The sequence below is a fragment of the Pseudochaenichthys georgianus genome, chromosome 14, assembly GCF_902827115.2.
Source record: "Pseudochaenichthys georgianus chromosome 14, fPseGeo1.2, whole genome shotgun sequence".
NCBI lineage: Eukaryota > Metazoa > Chordata > Actinopteri > Perciformes > Channichthyidae > Pseudochaenichthys > Pseudochaenichthys georgianus.
In genome coordinates this window covers 37,447,944-37,466,800 of record NC_047516.1, presented here as the reverse complement: position 1 = coordinate 37,466,800, position 18,857 = coordinate 37,447,944, and the positions used below count along the sequence as shown (strand labels likewise).

The following is an 18,857-nucleotide window of genomic DNA, read 5'->3' as shown; positions in this document are numbered from 1 at the left end:
AAAATGCCTGTGATTTAGTTTTCTTGAATAATTGTCAAAGGCATTCCGCTTTGAGACAGTATTTCTAGTTTGTAAATTCTCTGTCCAGTATCATTTGAAACTTTTATGCAACGACTCTTGACTCAAATACATCAAATCAGAGACTAAATCCATGTATGGAAACTGGTAATGTGGTATGCTAGTTAGAGTGGTGAAGTTATAGTGATTTTTAAAAGTGGACCATGGTGTCCAATCAGAAAGTCATAATTAGGGTCTGAGACCAGCGGTCGGTGAAGACCCTAGTAATTGCTCCGAAGCGACAACCCGACGCTGAGCAGGGAAACGACCGGCTTGGTATTGAGAGTGGTATCTCCCATGGACACGGTGCGATCGCCATCAAGGAACACGGTCCAAACGTCTCCAGACTTCAGACTGTCCTTAACGCTCCGGCCCTGAACAGCTCTATGTCACTTATGGGGTGTCATCATAAGCCGTTGCCATGGCGACAGATCACTCGCTATCACACACAATGTTTATGTTACTGCTGTACCTCCCATGTATATTGTCCGATCGGCCTGACACTTCCAACATTTGCTAACGGCCCAGTCTGGAAAACATCAGCGGGACATTGACGTGGGGACAACAGCGGACCTGTGCGGACCGTCCAAAAGCCGCTCCTCGCAGCTTTAAATAATTTAGCATTTGGTTACTTCTTACTATGTTGAAGTAACACATTGAATGTCACGCTTAAAAGTTGGAAACATGAATAAATGAGTAAAATGAATTTGGTGATATAATAACTCTTTTTTACACATCACTCTTTTGACAAAGTGTCCCTAGTTTAGTGGACATGCGTCAGCAGGAGAACATGGCAGGGGGATGACTCGGAACAAAGAGAAAAAGTGCAACAGACGATCATTTCCAGTTTCTGTTGTGTGTCTGATATTCGGTGCTGAGAGCCAGACGTCGTGTGGGAAGTGCAGTGTGTGATACGTGTGCCTCCTGTCTGCCCTGCTGCAGGAGCTGAGTGGGAAGCTGATCATCGCTCCCGCAGAGAGGAACCACTCAGGAGCGTATGTGTGTGTGGCCAGAAACACTGCGGGGGTGAGGGAGAGCAGGGCGGCGCGGCTCTCTGTGCTGGGTGAGACAACATGCTCATAACTGTTGCTCGTGTGCAGTGTGGGATGCTGCAGGGAGGACGTGGCTTTGTCGGCCCACCCAGAAGTTAGCATGGCACCCTCTCCTAGACTAAGCAATGGGATGTTTGAACTCCTCTTCGTTTTTTATACTTACAAGTGTTGATAAGCAGGATAATGTCCACATATGAACCCAGCTATATGATAGTTGATGCAATCGCCAGTAGTACAAGTCTAACATTAAACACCGCTAAGCCTGAGGCGGTTAAAGTTGGGCGTGTGGACATTTAGTAGTCTCTATTAGTCATGCTGCATTTATTTAAACATAGAAGCTGGCGCCGCCTAATACTGTACGTATTTTATGTCATAGAACAAAACCTGAAAATGTAATTGGCTTGTCTTAACCACAGGTCTTATTTTAGGCATCTAACCATAAACTAATTCAATAAAACAATTGATTTTAAGACCAGGAACCAGGAAGTGACTTGTTTTGGTGTTGGACTCATCCCTGCACCACTCTGTACCGCACAGTACGATTGAATCTCCTCCTTTCTTCTCCAATGCAGCCAAGCCTGTGTTGGTGCTGGGGCCTGGAGACGTGTCAGTGAGGACGGGCCAGTCTGCACAGTTCTACTGCAGGGCTAACGGGGACCCCCCCCCTTCTGTGGCCTGGAGCAGAGAGCAGGGGCCACTGCCTAACGGAAGGTACCCAGGCACTCCATTCATAGAGCTGCCAACGCTACACCTGACCAACATGTTGGAATAAATATGTTTGCATTTATATTACTGCAGTGTGAAGACATATATGTGTTACGCAGAGCTCACCTCTAGCACGAATACAGATTTGATAACCGTCCTTTAGCTGGAGGAAGTGACCGAGTAATTGCTCAGAGATCTGGTAGCAGATTCTTCAAAATGTCCTTCACCATCGTGCCATTTCATGTTGTTACATTATGACAAGTTGATGCTTTTATCCAAAGCAATGTTGGGGTTCAGTATGTTGCCCAAGGACGCTTTGACACTTGACTGCAGTGGGTGGGATTGGACCTCTGACCCTCTGATTGGCAGACACATGAAATGACCTAAAGCATCTGCACACATCTAAATGTAAGTTATTGTGAAAGAGATGGCAGTGAGCTAATTGCTCTTCTTGTGTGTGCAGGTATCTTATCAACCCAGACCAGACTCTGCAGATCCACTATGTGACCGCTGAGGATGCTGGGAAGTACACCTGCACTGCTGTCAACGATGTGGGGGTGGTCAGTGCCAGCGCACAGCTACTGGTTGAAGGTACATGATGAGAAATACACTCTGTTACCAGTTTGCCAGCCGACCCAAGGAGTGAGTGCTGAGCTTCCTCTGTCCACGTACCGGAGGATACAGATGGACTGGGTCTCTTGTTTGAGCTGCACCTACATCTCTCCATCGTGTTTAGGGGCAACAAACTGCTTGTAGTGAATAAGGCATTCGGAGTAGACACACAGCTCAGCATTCCTCTGGCAAGACTCAGGCTAATGCTAGTTCCTAACAGACACAAGAAGATCTGTGAATCAATCAAATCATTTTAACAGAAGAGCAGTACCAGCTGGTTATATTTGTATTCTTATTATTAAATAAGGGAGCCATATAAACTAATGTACATTTGACTGAAAGATGATCCACATAACCTGCATAAAGGTTACACACATCTGCTGAAATCTGTGTGCATTATAAACACAATGTACACAGCCTTCATTCAGCTGTATGGAAACCCCCTACCACAGTTTCATACTGCACTGTCCCACTGACACCAAGCTGGGATACAAACCCACACTCTGTCCTTGCAGATTATGTATATGAGTATGTTTTATGCATTATGCCTTATTTAGAATTAACCTGAGGACAAAACGATTAAATGTTAATATGTTGCGACCCATTAGTTACCAACTACAGATACTAACCATCAACTCTGCTTTCAAATGCAATGAGCAATACAAGTCCTGACCCGTGGATCCATTCTTTTAAATAATACAAAAATACCAATAAATAAAGCTGTGTTTCCAGATGCTAGCAGCACGACACAGAGAGACCTGCACAAAGAGCTGTCGGCCCTGCGAGTGGCCCTGGAGAACGTCAGCATTGTGGCCCCTGGCTCTAACATATCACAAGTGCAGTGGAAGGTAGGGGCCAGCTAACTCAAAGACTTCCAGAGAGAGCGTGAATCGTTCAGGTTCATGATCCATGCTGTGTTTTCTGAGCAGCTGCAGTCCCTGCCCGCCCAGCCTCATTACCTGGACGGCTTTGAGGTTCTGTACCGCTCTCTGCTGCCTGCCAGCTCCGACTGGGCGGCAAACAAGGTGACCGTGCCCAGCTTCCAGGCCCAGGTGGGGCCTTTGAAGAGAGGCTACAAGTACGAGTTCAAAGTGCGTCCCTACGGCAGCAGCTTGTACGGGAGGGAGAGCAACACGCGGCACCTCAGAGTCCCTGAGACAGGTAGGAAACGGATTTAAGAATACCTGTGTCCTTTATAATGTCCTCCTGTCGTGTTCGGGTCAAATGTGACAGATCTGCTCCTTTCATCAATCAATCAATCATAACATTTAGTTTTACATTTGATTGCCTCCTGATATCCTTCACAGTAGATATTGGAAAATATAAAATTGCTGATCAGCACTCTCATTTAATTTTGAGATATCTTCCCGGTCAGAAATAGAATGGGTAACCCTAGAATGTTCATCATCAGAAAGTACACTTCCAAGAACATTGTTATTTCAGTGTCTCTCCTTTGTATAACCACTGCAGTTACTCGTGTAGAGGCCGAGCCAACGCGTTAAGCCTCTGAGGATCTGCTATGTTGGCGTAATTGACGCACACAAAGTTTGCTCGGCGAATACAAGTTTGATACAAAGTTTCCAGTTAAATACAGTCCATTTATTTCCTGTTCACTGGTGTCCATTTAACTTGCTTCATGTTCTCATTCACCATACACGATATTACGGTTCACACAATACCTTTTGCACATGTTTGTAATCCCATGTTTGTGTGTGTGGTCCATGTGGTCCGTGTGTGGTCCGTGTGTGGTCCGTGTGTGGTCCGTGTGTGGTCCGTGTGTGGTCCGTGTGTGGCCCGTGTGTGGTCCGTGTGTGGTCCGTGTGTGGTCCGTGTGGTGTGTGTGGTCCGTGTGTGGTCCGTGTGGCCCGTGTGGTCCGTGTGGCCCGTGTGGTCCGTGTGTGGTCCGTGTGTGGCCCGTGTGTGGCCCGTGTGGTCCGTGTGGTCCGTGTGGTCCGTGTGTGGTCCGTGTGTGGCCCGTGTGTGGCCCGTGTGGTCCGTGTGGTCCGTGTGGTCCGTGTGGTCCGTGTGGTCCGTGTGGCCCGTGTGTGGCCCGTGTACAGGCCCACCTTAACCTGCCATCAGGCCCTGGGGCTGATGGCAGATGATTTGTAGGCCCCCTATTTAAACAACAAATGAAAGTCATGTATAGCCTCGGCAGGCTCTATGATCGCACTTCTCCACTCTGCTCTGCGCGCCTGGTCCTCTCCTCCAGATGAGTGACGTATCGGGCCTCCCTCATGTATTTGTCCGGTTGCCGTTGGCTCCCCTCCACGTAGCAAGTCCTCGTCGTCCTCTCCATCTCCTCCAATGTCCCTCCTGTCTGTTTTTCCTCTCCCACTACTCCATCGCTATCAGAACCAGACGGCCTACTTGGCTCAGAGGCCCCGCGGCCGCTCGGTACAGAACTCATCTGTCCTTCCTCCTCATCCCGGCCTACAGGTTTAAAATAACCTGCAAGCTTCGACATGCTTTGTAATAGCTGCTTGTCTCCAAACTCCTTTTCCCTCAACAATTTCCTTTCCCGAGCGCCACTCTCAAACTTTTTCTCCTAAACAACCTTCATCTGTCACTCAATCACCCGCAATGTGAATAAGTCACATGTGAAACATATTCTCATTCTGATTGGCTGTTAAGTGGTGCCCGCTGACTGTTACGGAGTCATCTCTGGAATCCATCGATCTGATTGATTAGCGGAGCAAATGATCAAAATACTACGGAGGGAAGATATTTTCGTTTGGATTACTGGTCTGGGGGAAGCCCGCGAGTGTGTGTTTGTGTGTTTTTGCGTTTGTGTGTATTATGTTTGTTTCCCGGGGAAAACACTCACGAGAAACGCCGGCTGTTGTTATGCCTGCAGTGACGTCAAGTTACTCCGTTCTCCGCTTGTAATTATGCCGAAGCTTCAACGTTGTATTTATCATCTGAATTTGCCGAAACAAGTTTAATATTCTGAAAGCCAAGACTTTGTTTATTTGAAACCAGATGAAAACAAACTGTAACGGACCCTGCCGTGTTATCTATGATTACTATACGCCTTACATTCATAATGTCAGCCGGAGGGAGGGGGAGTGAGTGGAGAGTGAGAGCTGTCATCTTCCCTTTACAAGCTTCAAAAATGTATTTATCGTGTGATTTTGGAAATAAAAGTTTCATATTCTGAAAGCCAAGACTTTGTTTATTTAAATGTTTTTTAAAAACATCCGAAATAATTTTTTTTTTTTTTTAATAATTTGTTTTAAAAAACTTTTTTATTGGCTCATGATAGGCCCCTGATCTCCGTAGGCCCCTGGGCTTCAGCCCAGGTCAGCCCGTGCATTAAGGCGGCCCTGCCCGTGTGGTCCGTGTGTGGCCCGTGTGTGGCCCGTGTGTGGCCCGTGTGTGGCCCGTGTGGTCCGTGTGTGGCCCGTGTGGTCCGTGTGTGGCCCGTGTGGTCCGTGTGTGGTCCGTGTGGTCCGTGTGGTCCGTGTGTGGTCCGTGTGTGGCCCGTGTGGTCCGTGTGGTCCGTGTGGCCCGTGTGGTCCGTGTGGCCCGTGTGTGGTCCGTGTGGTCGTGTGGTCCGTGTGTGGCCCGTGTGTGGCCCGTGTGGTCCGTGTGGTCCGTGTGGTCCGTGTGGCCCGTGTGTGGCCCGTGTACAGGCCCACCTTAACCTGCCATCAGGCCCTGGGGCTGATGGCAGATGATTTGTAGGCCCCCTATTTAAACAACAAATGAAAGTCATGTATAGCCTCGGCAGGCTCTATGATCGCACTTCTCCACTCTGCTCTGCGCGCCTGGTCCTCTCCTCCAGATGAGTGACGTATCGGGCCTCCCTCATGTATTTGTCCGGTTGCCGTTGGCTCCCCTCCACGTAGCAAGTCCTCGTCGTCCTCTCCATCTCCTCCAATGTCCCTCCTGTCTGTTTTTCCTCTCCCACTACTCCATCGCTATCAGAACCAGACGGCCTACTTGGCTCAGAGGCCCCGCGGCCGCTCGGTACAGAACTCATCTGTCCTTCCTCCTCATCCTGGCCTACAGGTTTAAAATAACCTGCAAGCTTCGACATGCTTTGTAATAGCTGCTTGTCTCCAAACTCCTTTTCCCTCAACAATTTCCTTTCCCGAGCGCCACTCTCAAACTTTTTCTCCTAAACAACCTTCATCTGTCACTCAATCACCCGCAATGTGAATAAGTCACATGTGAAACATATTCTCATTCTGATTGGCTGTTAAGTGGTGCCCGCTGACTGTTACGGAGTCATCTCTGGAATCCATCGATCTGATTGATTAGCGGAGCAAATGATCAAAATACTACGGAGGGAAGATATTTTCGTTTGGATTACTGGTCTGGGGGAAGCCCGCGAGTGTGTGTTTGTGTGTTTTTGCGTTTGTGTGTATTGTGTTTGTTTCCCGGGGAAAACACTCACGAGAAACGCCGGCTGTTGTTATGCCTGCAGTGACGTCAAGTTACTCCGTTCTCCGCTTGTAATTATGCCGAAGCTTCAACGTTGTATTTATCATCTGAATTTGCCGAAACAAGTTTAATATTCTGAAAGCCAAGACTTTGTTTATTTGAAACCAGATGAAAACAAACTGTAACGGACCCTGCCGTGTTATCTATGATTACTATACGCCTTACATTCATAATGTCAGCCGGAGGGAGGGGGAGTGAGTGGAGAGTGAGAGCTGTCATCTTCCCTTTACAAGCTTCAAAAATGTATTTATCGTGTGATTTTGGAAATAAAAGTTTCATATTCTGAAAGCCAAGACTTTGTTTATTTAAATGTTTTTTAAAAACATCCGAAATAATTTTTTTTTTTTTTTTAATAATTTGTTTTAAAAAACTTTTTTATTGGCTCATGATAGGCCCCTGATCTCCGTAGGCCCCTGGGCTTCAGCCCAGGTCAGCCCGTGCATTAAGGCGGCCCTGCCCGTGTGGTCCGTGTGTGGCCCGTGTGTGGCCCGTGTGTGGCCCGTGTGTGGCCCGTGTGTGGCCCGTGTGGTCCGTGTGTGGCCCGTGTGGTCCGTGTGTGGTCCGTGTGTGGCCCGTGTGTGGCCCGTGTGTGGTCCGTGTGTGGCCCGTGTGTGGCCCGTGTGTGGTCCGTGTGTGGCCCGTGTGTATGGCCTTCCGGCAGAACCTCTAACCACAAACATAGGTTCCTACTTCTACACCCAGTGTTAATTGGCTCCGACAACTCATGTAAAGCAGTAGTCTGTTTACAGGGGGTGTTAAATGATTAATGGTTTTTGTTTTAATGTAAGAGCGGTTAAAACAGACCGGTCATATTTGACTAGGAACACCAAAGAAAGGGGGAATGGAACTCGAGTGGAGGGTTAAATGTGTTGAACTTGAACACAGTACAGCGTTTGGAAGATAACCGTGGACTCGTCCTCCTCTGTATGCAGTGCCCGGGGCCTCTCCAGGGTCTGTGTCCATCACAGTGAGCCCTGAGCAGAACAACACCATCCAAGTGAGCTGGGAGCCCCCTCCTCATGAAACACACAACGGGGTCATCCAGGGGTACCAGGTACACATACACTATATTGTTATCAAGGAAACACAATATACCAGCGTGCTACTCTAATGACGCAAACTGTTTTCCAGGTGTGGTGTGTGGAGTCTGAGGAGCAGCAGAACCAGAACTGGACGGTGGACAGTGGTCAACACACTCTTGAAATCTCCACTCTCAAACCAGGGAGACGGTATTGGATCACCATAGCAGCGGTCAACGGAGCTGGAGTAGGAATGCTGAGCGACCCTCATGGGTTTGTCATCAGTGAGTGAAAGGAATATGTATCTGTTCATTTATGAAGGACAGTTTGAGATAAAGTCTGCACTGAAAAACCTGAAACGTTGACATTAGTTAAATGTATTATGTCAACAAATTTCACATACATATATTAGGTTAGTTGAAAGCAATAATGTTACGTTTAAATAAAGGATATTAGGTTCCTACCTAACTTAATACATTTTCCATTTTCACACATTGATGTGTCATAATACATGGAAGTCAACGGTTCCGTTTTGTTCAGTGTGTGTCTACAGCAGGGGTGTAAAACTCAATTTCATCGCGGGCCACATTAGCATTATGGTTGCACTCAAAGGGCCGGTTGTAACTATATAAATAAATGTATACATATATAAATATATAATTATATAAAATAATGTATTATGTTACATTATTGCCTCTGAATTGGATTATTATCGGATAGGGTAATAACTAACTACGTTTGAAAGCAGAAGTCCAGGGCAAATAATTGCAAGTCTCTTCAGTGCGCATGTCACAAAACGAGATGCATTGTGGGAAATGTAGTTTATGGGCAACCTGCTTCTGTAAAGTGGCATGTAACGTATAATAAACGTATTATATTCTTTGCATGCTCTTGCGGGCCACATGAAATGAAGTCGAGGGCCGGATTTGGCCCCCGGGCCTTGAGTTTGACACCCCTGGTCTACAGTGTGCAGTGTAAGCACATTACAGAGGAGAAGTTATCATGACCTCAGATCTGATTGTTCTGCTGCTGTTTGTCTCAGACCCACAGATAGGGCCCCCCCCCGGGTCAGACAGCGACAGAGGGGAGCTGTCTGAGGTCCTGGCCCTGCTCCAGGACCCCGTGTTGATCGGCAGCGTTGGCGCCCTCCTGTGGTTCCTCCTGATGGTTGCAGCTGTGTACCTCTTCAAACGCCACAGCAAGACAGGGCAGCTGATCCCAGGACACGGCCGCTTCAAAGGTGTGTTCACACAACTTTCAGAGGACAGTTTCTCATCAGCGTTCTGTCCAGTTAAAACGATGTGTCTCCAAAGGTGGTGATGTTGAGAAGCTGAAGGATGAGGGTTTCCTTCATGTGGTTCTCTACATGAAGCCCCTTGGATCAGCTGGAAGATGAAACAAGGATGTTTTACAGCATGAGACTTCTGACAGATAGGTGGCTCTTACAGGACAGAGCTACAGCACTATGACGACCCTATAGAAGTTGATGCATTGCTGTATATTACATTACCCAACAGTATATAAAGGACTTCAAATGAGCACATCCCTTTGCTGAGCATACTTAAACTAATACACTTTAATGATCTCTGTATGTTTATGTTTTTTTCTTCTTCTTAGGTTTGCACAGGCTGGCCGGTGAAGATCTCATCATAAAACACAGGTACAGAGGAAACATGGTAGGGGCTGGGGAGTATACATTTGTAAAATGTTAAGTGCAAAATGGAATCAGAATGGAATCATTACACTAAATAACAAGTCCTGAAATAAATCTGCTTTATGATCAAAGTACAGTAAAAGAGTTATCCTAATAGTTTCAGTTCAGATTGGAAGACTACTCATAACTCATTGGACTAGAACATTATACATAATGATGACACGTTGGAATCCTATCCTCCTCCCGCGTCCTCTACAGGATGGCAGCCCCAGACTCCCCCTGGACCTCTGGAGGCTGGAGACCTGCCTTCAGCCAGAAGTACCAGGACCTGTGGGCCCAGGGTCAGAAACATCCAGGCATCAGGGGCGCCAGTGAGTATTCATGGGCACACATGAAGAGTGTTGAAACCTTTAGAGCTGTCCTATCATACGTGATGGACTGCTCGGCATGCTCGTCTGTGCAGCTGAGGTAAGAGACACTCTGCTGCGAAGCAACCCGAACCACAACCAGAGTGATATCGTCTGAACATAAAGCAAGGGGAGGAGTGTAATCAACTGGGTTTAGCAGGAGTCGACAAGAGAAGGAGAGAGCCACACGATGTCGAATAGTTATTTAAGGCACGGACTGAAACGTCTTCAAAGGAATGGCACAATCTGTTTTTCTGCAGGTAACAAGTTCAGTCATGTATAAACGGCTAACCAGCTGTTGACAGTGTGTGGTACTGTGGCAGTCACTTCCATTGTTTCAGAGTCAGAAGCCATTCTCTTCACACCCAGCTCACTTGTGTATACGCGTGTGCTTGAGCAGTGCTAACATGTGATTAGATACACACCAGGTTGCTGCTGGGATAGAGCATTTCATTGTTGCTCAATTCAATAAGTGAACTGTTATTAAATTGTCTGCAGTTAAAAAAATCAATAATAATAATCTGCCGATCTAGTAGCAACATAAAGCCTATATTTATAAGATTCTTTGGTCACCATGGTTACACTTATTCATATCAGCATGTGAGTGTGCTGAGATTGTGTCTAGTTAACTAAAGTGGTTACTCTTTATAGTAACTATATTCTCCTAATGCACCAAATGCCAACTTCTAACAGTGTGTCCATGTGTCCGAGCTCCAACTCCTGTCTTCACTCAGGACTCTTAAAAGAACATGGTTCTGTTCATCCTATGGTTCCAGTCACTGCATGGCTCCCAAGCACTTGGTGTCCTTGTAAAGCAGATGATGCATGACGACATCATCAAACCCGCCATTCGGTCACCTGTCGGTCCATATGACTCATGTCTCTGCGTGTGTTAGTAATAAGCTACTGTGGACACAGAACCAGAACAAAGGGATCATAGTGTGTATCCAAATGGACTAGAGACGTGAAAGACGCAATGACCCTATCGACCTCTCACTACTTCAGCCTCTCTGATGAATATGCTGCTGGATGTTTGGACGTATTCATTTGTGTTTCTTTAGGCCTGCCAGTCTCCTGGAAGGACCCCCGCTGCCTGGACTCAGCGGTCCCCATCGTGACGGACAGCTGCGGCGTTTACGGCACTTTCTACGTGGACCTGATGGGAAATGGTCTGAAGACCTTTAACAGTCCTGGGAGCCGCCCGAAGGCTCCTCACGGTGTCCCCCTTCAGCAGGGGGAGACCATCCAGATCTTCTCTCATCCCCTCGCAAAGAGCGCGTCCCTAGGGAGCCGCGAGGCGTTGTCATGGAAACAGGCTATACGCCCCCAGCCCAGGATGGGGGTGCTGAGGGAAAAAACCCACAGCAAGCAAGGTGCATAGTTGAGATTGTGATGTGAACACCACAACTACATGTGTTCTTCCTTTCACTGTCCCTCGTTGTGTGTCCCTGCACACGTTGTCCTCTGAGTGTTGTACATGATGTCAATGCAGGAAGTAAGACAGCTTTGGTTCCAATGTATCAGCCAGAGCTGCACTATTGAACCCACCGTGTTGGACTATCCAAGGGGACTGTTTGGAGGTGTCCCTCTCCTGTAGTGTGTTCTCAGTGGGAATGGTCTGCAAAGGCTACAATCCCTGTGTCTCAGGGAACTTAGTGACATCACTATGTTACACTATTGGCTAGCGCTCCAACACATTGTACGTGATAAAAAAAGAAAAGAAGCTGAAATGCGTCTGTGATTTCCTCGTTGACCCCAGAGCTGCATGCCGTGAACAGCGCGCCCAGCAGGAGCCCGGCCTGCCCCTCCGGTGTGTTCAGACAGAGACTCAGTCACGTCCCAGCAGCGCGGCACGGTACCACAGGACACACTCTATAGCACTCCTTACTCCAGCATCTTTGTGAATTTCTGACCTTGATTTTGTATTTATAATTGAGTTAGAACGTGTACTTTAACACAATCTGATTTTAGTAGTTGAATTATTGACGACTGGTTATAAGTAGGCATATGTTGTTTTTGCCCTGGGGGCATCCAGAGTGGGGTAAAGCTGCTGGCTGTCCTCGACTGCTGCATTACTCTACATCCTTACACCTGATGGACATGCTGCCCCCCCCACCACCAATGCCACTAGAGGACACCACGGACTCACACAGCCTCAGCTCAGATGAAGGGTAAGAGACGCACACAGCACGGGGGGGGGGGGGGACATGATTTCTGATGCAGCTCTAATCCTCGAGCAGCCACAGGGGCCATCGTGCTGTCCCAAAGAGCAGGAGTGTGACACAGGGATACCGTAACCAGGGACATCTGATTGGTCATGGTTGCATTCCAGAACAGTAAAGCTATAAAGAAAGAGCCACGTTTAAAACAGGTCTGGGGTCTCCGTGCCCTATTGGTCAGAGGTGACCTCAACGTCCTTCCTCACAGCATGTGTGTTTGTTTCCTTTTAGCGCCCCAGCATGACCTCACTCTAGTGCCAACACACAGTATGGACTCAAAGCAAGTCAGACACGAGACTGCAGGCAGATGACCGAGAGCCTAATGTGTACTGGAGCTAACGGAGGAAAGGAGAAATGCCATGTCAGGAAGTCTAAATAGATATACAAGACTAGTTGAGGAACAATCAGTTCCGTAGGTTTGTGTGCGTGTAAATGGCCTGCAGTGGTCTGGTTACGTAACATAGTGACATCACTATGTAACAATTGAACTGCTTTTGGCTAATGCTCCAACACATTGTCTATGATACTCTAAGGGGGCGAGCCATCTCTAAGTGGTTGACCAATCACAGCAGAGCTGGCCAGGGTGAAAAGAGGTGCTGCAGCACAGGCAGCACGAGGAGACATGTCCCCGTAGAGACGTTAGTAGGCCCAGCATCATGAGTCTCGTTGGTGCTGCTCAGCAGACTGCTACTCTCTGTGCTGCTGGACTGTTTCCTGTTATATGTGTATTTCTTGTTGAACAGAAAGCGATCCCCGTTCCTACACAGTTCAGTGTTCTTCACAAAGTGTCCTGACTCAGCCTCGCAGTCAGCAAGGAACGATTACTGGGAGCTGCTTCAAGTTTTATTTTATTTGTAGCTTTTAAGGAAAGTATTCAGATGTTTGAATTGCAGCTGACTCGTGTGTGTCTGATCTCCAGCTCCAGTCGTTCTACCAAGCTATCCGTGGACATGGGCTCTCTCCAGTCAGTGTGTGATGCGTCCTGCCGCTGTGGGCAGCCCCCCCCCGTCCAACAGCAGCTGCCCCTCCTACAGCCGCCTGTCTACTGCGTCCTACTGCAGGTCAATGGATGAGGAGCAGGGGGGCACGCTGACAGCAGAGGAGGCGACACAGTATCTGGAGCTCAGCCCCAAGCCTGAGAGGAGCAGGTAGAGAGGAACGTTAAGAGAGCACCTTTCAACTGAAGGCCACCCAAAGTTTAAAACATGTAATACTGTGCGCTACATGTGGAGATCTGTTCATGCCCCCCCCCCCCCTTCTGTCAACAGTGCTCTACCTCAGCAGCGTCCCTCTCTGTCGAACCCCTTCTCCCCCACCCTGGGCTACATCTATGAGCGTGTCCACTCCCCTCAGATGGAGGAGGAGCCCCCCCACCCATGAGCCTGAAGGTCCCAACGATGGGCCTGCGCCCGCGCCCGCCTGCAGAGCCCCCACCCCCTCCTCCTGCTGCAGCGAGGGGGGACGGCTCCCTGGGAACACCTGGAGCTCGGTGACGGGCAGCAGCCTGGCCAGCGCCGCAGCAGCTTCATCAGCTCCGTGGACAGCTGCTGCACCGAGGACAAGCGCCACCTTCAGACGCCTGCTGGCCGCTAGCAGCCGGGGAGCATGGGCGGAACCTCGTGTCAGGTGAGCCCTGACGGGGGGGAAGCACTCTGACCACTGACCGGTCGTCACACACCGGTTCCTCGACAAGCCCTACTCAGCCAGGAGAACCAGGTGTGACTGTTTCCATCTCCACAGCAGAGCACGCAGTGTGGCTCGTTGTTGTTGATCAGAATCAGAATTGAGTTTATGCCAAGATGGTTTACACAGGCAAGGAATTAGCTTTGGTGTATGGTGGTGCAAACATAAACAACATAAGGGAATACGTTGTAAGAGAAGGTAGACAAATATAACAATTATAAAAAGAAAATATTTGTAAAAAACGATTTAGCATTAAAAAAGTAAAAGACAAGTATTTAGACCAACTTTAAATATAAAAAGTAGTACAATGAATATATGACAAACTACAGTGTGTTTTATTTTAAAGTGGAGGGTTGTGCAAAAACATATTCAGAGAGGTGAACATGTAACAGTAAAAGAACACTAAAAAAGGAAAGGCAGAAGGGCCTGTCGTGGAAAGCACATCTCTCCACTAGAGGGAGCCCTCTGTCAGTCTGACTGAACAGTGGCAGCCAGTCCACCTGAACCATGGAACTCAAGACATGTTTGAAGTGTAACATTACAGTGTACGTGTGTGTGGTGTGTGTGTGTGTGTGTGTGTGGTGTGTGTGTGTGTGTGGTTGTGTGTGTGTGTGTGTGTGTGTGTGTGTGTGTGTTGTGTGTGTGGTGTGTGTGTGTGGTGTGTGTGTGTGTGTGTGTGTGTGTGTGTGTGTGTGTGTGTGTGTGTGTGCATGTGTCTGTTGCCGTTAGAAACAAAGACATCAAGTCTAATATCTGAGATGTCACCAGGCATGACCTAGCTGGTTTCATGAAGTCCCATCTCAGGATGAGTCAGCTCGCCCCCCGTGACACCTCACCAGTCACTCTGCTCTCCATCCGCAGGCAGCCTCACTCTCTTTTGGCTGTTTCCACACATTCAGACAAGAGGAACGCACACTAGCTTCTTCACCGGCTAAAGGCCACCAGCTTCCCAGAGCTGTGCTCACTGTTCATCTTCAGAATGTGCAGAACATAAGCATCAAATCAAGAATGACGTCATCCATCCATGTGACCACATGTTTAGTGTCACATGGAGACTCAAACGGATCTTTCTGGTCGTATTCTTATTGAATACAGGTTACTTTTTCAGGATAGAAATATATTCAGCCTTTAAATCTACCACTTAAGTATCCACTCGGTTAAATGAATACTTATGTAAAGACCCCGTTTCAAGGATAAGCAGAGTGTGGACTAAGCATGTGAAAAGAGGGGAGCAGCAGATTAGAACACTCACACTCACACTTCAGCTTAGAATAAGTGTTATTATTCACCAGACAGCTACCTGTTGGAAGGTCTTTGAAATATCAGGTTGCCTTCAGAATGCAGATATGGCTGCTGTGAAAGGCAATGGCGGCTTTGTTGCCTCAAACATTTAGAGTAGCTTTATTTCAGTGACTGACAGCTGGTTCAAAGAAGCCGTTTGTCCCTCAGAGAATCAGCTGCTATGAGTCCAGGGGCTCTCTGTATGAATATAACCCCCCCACTCCATATTGAAATGCTTGTCAACATGTGCTCCTCTCCTGTGTGCAGACTTCTCCCGCCGGCCTCATCCGCTCAGCGCCGTGTACCCGTCGCTCTGTGAGGGCGACTCGGCGGAGCTGGAGCCGGTCCCCCGCGTGGGAGTGGAACCTGGCCTGGGTGGAGGAGATGGAGGCTCAGTACAGAGCTCACTATCCTGCCAGGAGCTCCAAGCCCTTTGACACTTAGGCATCAGAGGGAGAGATGCGACTGCATTTTGAGAACTTCACAAACACCTCACAGCGATGCCACAACAGCAAGACAAGAAGAAGGGACGGTTGATCTTCATTTATTTATCTGAGAGGGCTGGAATTGAAAGGTTGAAACACTTCAGGGTTTGATAGCGTTCTCTCTGTCAATAATAGTTACATGTCTGGGTTTCAAATATAATTGGAGCAAACTCCTTGATGTTTGAGATACTTCTGTTTGTCTAATAGGTTTACCTCAGGGCAGTACTGTTTGCATCCTCCAAATGACTTCCATTGAGGCTCTAAAGTTTTCTTTCCGCTCGTTAGAGGATAATGAGACACTTCCCCTGGGCTCTTCTCACCCAGCGTGTTCCAGAAGGCCAGAGACTCAGAGACAGGATGGAGACGCAGAACCCAGTCATTAGCAGCGCCGCACACTTCCTCACACACGTTTGTTTCTTATTTTCATTTGGGCTGGAGTCCTACCAAATGTGCACTTCTGTATATTCAGCACATGTTATACAAAGAACTTCATCACATTCCAAATCCTGTTGTCTCGTACAGTTTATTACATTCTGGGAGTCCTTTTATATTTGAAGATTGTTTTGTACTTTATACGCTCTGTCCTTTTTCTATTTTACAAAGAGTTTGTATAAAACAAATCATTATAGTTCAGGATAGCAGAAGTAGCTAAAGTTATTTGTAAAAATGGTTCAAAGTGAATTGAAGTAACTGGAGGTGTAACTTTAAATCTTACTTTAGGAAGCACTCCACAGGATGCTCGATGCTGTTGTATAAAGACGTTGAGGCGTGGCCGTAGATTTATTGGAGGCATTTGCATTGATTCTGTTCTCATAACTAATGTGTTTTATTATTTAGAAAAACATGTTAGAATGTATTGATATCAAGTTTTATATTTTGAAAAAACTGAGCTATGTTACATGTAACGTTTCAGTGATCTGAAACATTGATACTGTCTCTTATGTTATTATGTGATTGTTATTAAAAACACCCTCGTATACACATGCTGGTGGGACATTTGATCTAGGAACTCCTCCTTACAGGAAGTGTCCACAGTTTACTCACAGGGACACGTTGACCTGTCAGTGCTTCAGCATATGGGGGGGGGGTTCCTCGGTGACCGTCGGCCCGACATGAACCCCCTGCTGTTTCTAATGGCTGTGTTTATAACTCATCTGTTTGGCTTGAGTAACCAACAGCAACAATGCTGCTGCAGCTGATCGTTACAAACCCGTTGAAGAGGATAATTAACACTAAATGTCTGTTTGTTCAGGAAGGTGTGGTTTTTGACTTTGAAATGTTAAAAGTGATGTTTTTCCTTAAAAAACCCTGGGATTGAATGTAGCCTAGTTTATTCTGTTTGAAGCAGATTCTTTGCACACGCTTCAGTCAGTCAAAGCTCACAGGAGTTGGATGAGTATTAGGGGAGAAGAGCTTTGCAGACTGATACATATTTTAATATGTAAGATAATATGATTTACTCAATGACTGTGTGTGCAGCTGCAAAGCACGACATGCACTTTGAAGTAATCCATGGCCTGTATCTGGGCTGGGCGAAATGAGACTGCTGAGCTGAGAAGTGCTTTGCTGTCTGTTTCAGTTATCAGCTGCTCAGGAACAGCCATGTTACAAGTTATACTCCAGGTATTAAAACAGTTAACAAGCACATAGGAACGAGTCTCAGGGGTCATTTGTTATTTTCTTCTCAGAAGAGGGACAGGCTTTTTCTGCTTCAGAGATATGCAATAATTAAGATTTCTTTCATGTCTTTACTCTCTGAGAATTTCATTTTCAAGGTGAATCAGACTGCTTCTCTGTTATTTTCAGATGAAGTCAAGCAGACCTGCAAATAGCAGTCAAAGCAGGCTAAGATGATGACTAATGAAAACAGTGCAGGCTTTATTAAGCACAGGAATCAAGCTTTAAACTGTCCATTTATCTCAAGGAGCCATATTTACCCTATATGCAACGCAGCAAGTAGTGGATTACGTGTGTGTGTGTGTGTGTGTGTGTGTGTGTGTGTGTTGTGTGTGTGTGTGTGTGTGTGTGTGTGTGTGTGTGTGTGTGTGTGTGTGTGTGTGTGTGTGTGTGTGTGTGGTGTGTGTGTGTGTGTGTGTGTGTGTGTGTGTGTGTGTGTGTACTCGACTGCCAGAGGATTATCCTTCATCTGTCTCCTTCACTAAAGGCCATATGTTTCTACATGAAGCCCCTGGCTCCTCTGAGCACACACACACACACACACACACACACACACAAAACACTGATAGACGTGACTGACCATACGCTTTGAGGCTCACACAGTAATGAATCAGGCTACTGTACTGTCTGCTTGTCTTATTAGGTTATACACACACACAGACACACACACCCTTGGGGTTTGTGCATCACAGATTTTGGTGTATGCCAAAATACCAGCTGTATATAGTATGTCAGCTAACCAATGACCCATATTAGACATGGCCTGAAACCAATGCACACACACACACTGCACACACACGTCACTGGATGTCTTCCCTAAAGTCTGTTCTTTTATAAAATGAATAGGTACCTTCTAAGACCAGATATAAATGTGCAGCATTGTGTGAGCACAATTAGCAGGATTTCTAGCTAAATTAGTCTTAAATCATGCATGATCCTCAAAATAGACCCTTGATATGACAATCCTGAGGCAAAGATGCATTTACAAAATGGGGCTGCATGAGATACACATTTTAGTCTTAACTCTGTCACAGTATATGAGCAGAGTTGGGTGTAACGCATTACTGTAATAATATTACTTTTGTCGGTAACGGAGTAGTGTAACGCGCTACTTTTATAATTTAGTAATCACACTACAGTTACTCACATTGCCCCGACACGCGTTACTTCGTTACTTACTAAAATCAGTCATAATCACACTGACAGACAAGAGGGGTTTCCGCCGCAGGTTTATATGTACGTAATCTGCGCGCGCGCGTCCACATCTCCACGTGCAGTGCTGCATAAACATGGCTGAGTCAGCGATAACTCTCGAGGGGTGGAGGTATGCCCATTATTTTGAGTTCGTCCGAGGAATAGACAGGAATGTGACGGTGAGGTGCAAACTGTGTCCAGGCCAGAAGCTGTTATCCACTGCTGGAAACACCACGTCAAACCTCAACAAACACCTGCAACGAACACATGCTAAGGTGAAGCTACCGCACACGCTATTTGTTGTTTTGTTTATATCACGTAGTTCTTCTTTTCTGTCTTCCGGTTGTTGCCTGTTTTGAATGA

At 47.0% G+C, this 18,857-nt stretch overlaps 1 protein-coding gene across 1 annotated transcript in view; it reads left to right on the top strand.

Annotated features, from left to right (window-relative positions):
• The window catches only part of robo4 (roundabout, axon guidance receptor, homolog 4 (Drosophila)), a 26,411-nt gene extending 12,642 nt beyond the window's left edge, over positions 1 to 13,769 (top strand). The window contains 16 exon segments of the mRNA XM_034098962.2: positions 1,000 to 1,120; positions 1,682 to 1,820; positions 2,278 to 2,405; positions 3,159 to 3,274; positions 3,356 to 3,587; positions 7,808 to 7,929; positions 8,007 to 8,178; positions 8,937 to 9,134; positions 9,512 to 9,554; positions 9,807 to 9,919; positions 11,017 to 11,328; positions 11,715 to 11,810; positions 11,991 to 12,126; positions 13,094 to 13,153; positions 13,155 to 13,322; positions 13,443 to 13,769. Of these exon segments, the coding sequence (XP_033954853.2) occupies positions 1,000 to 1,120; positions 1,682 to 1,820; positions 2,278 to 2,405; positions 3,159 to 3,274; positions 3,356 to 3,587; positions 7,808 to 7,929; positions 8,007 to 8,178; positions 8,937 to 9,134; positions 9,512 to 9,554; positions 9,807 to 9,919; positions 11,017 to 11,328; positions 11,715 to 11,810; positions 11,991 to 12,126; positions 13,094 to 13,153; positions 13,155 to 13,322; positions 13,443 to 13,554 (2,268 nt within the window). The 3' untranslated portion in view covers positions 13,555 to 13,769.
• Positions 13,770 to 18,857: the final 5,088 nt, after the last annotated feature.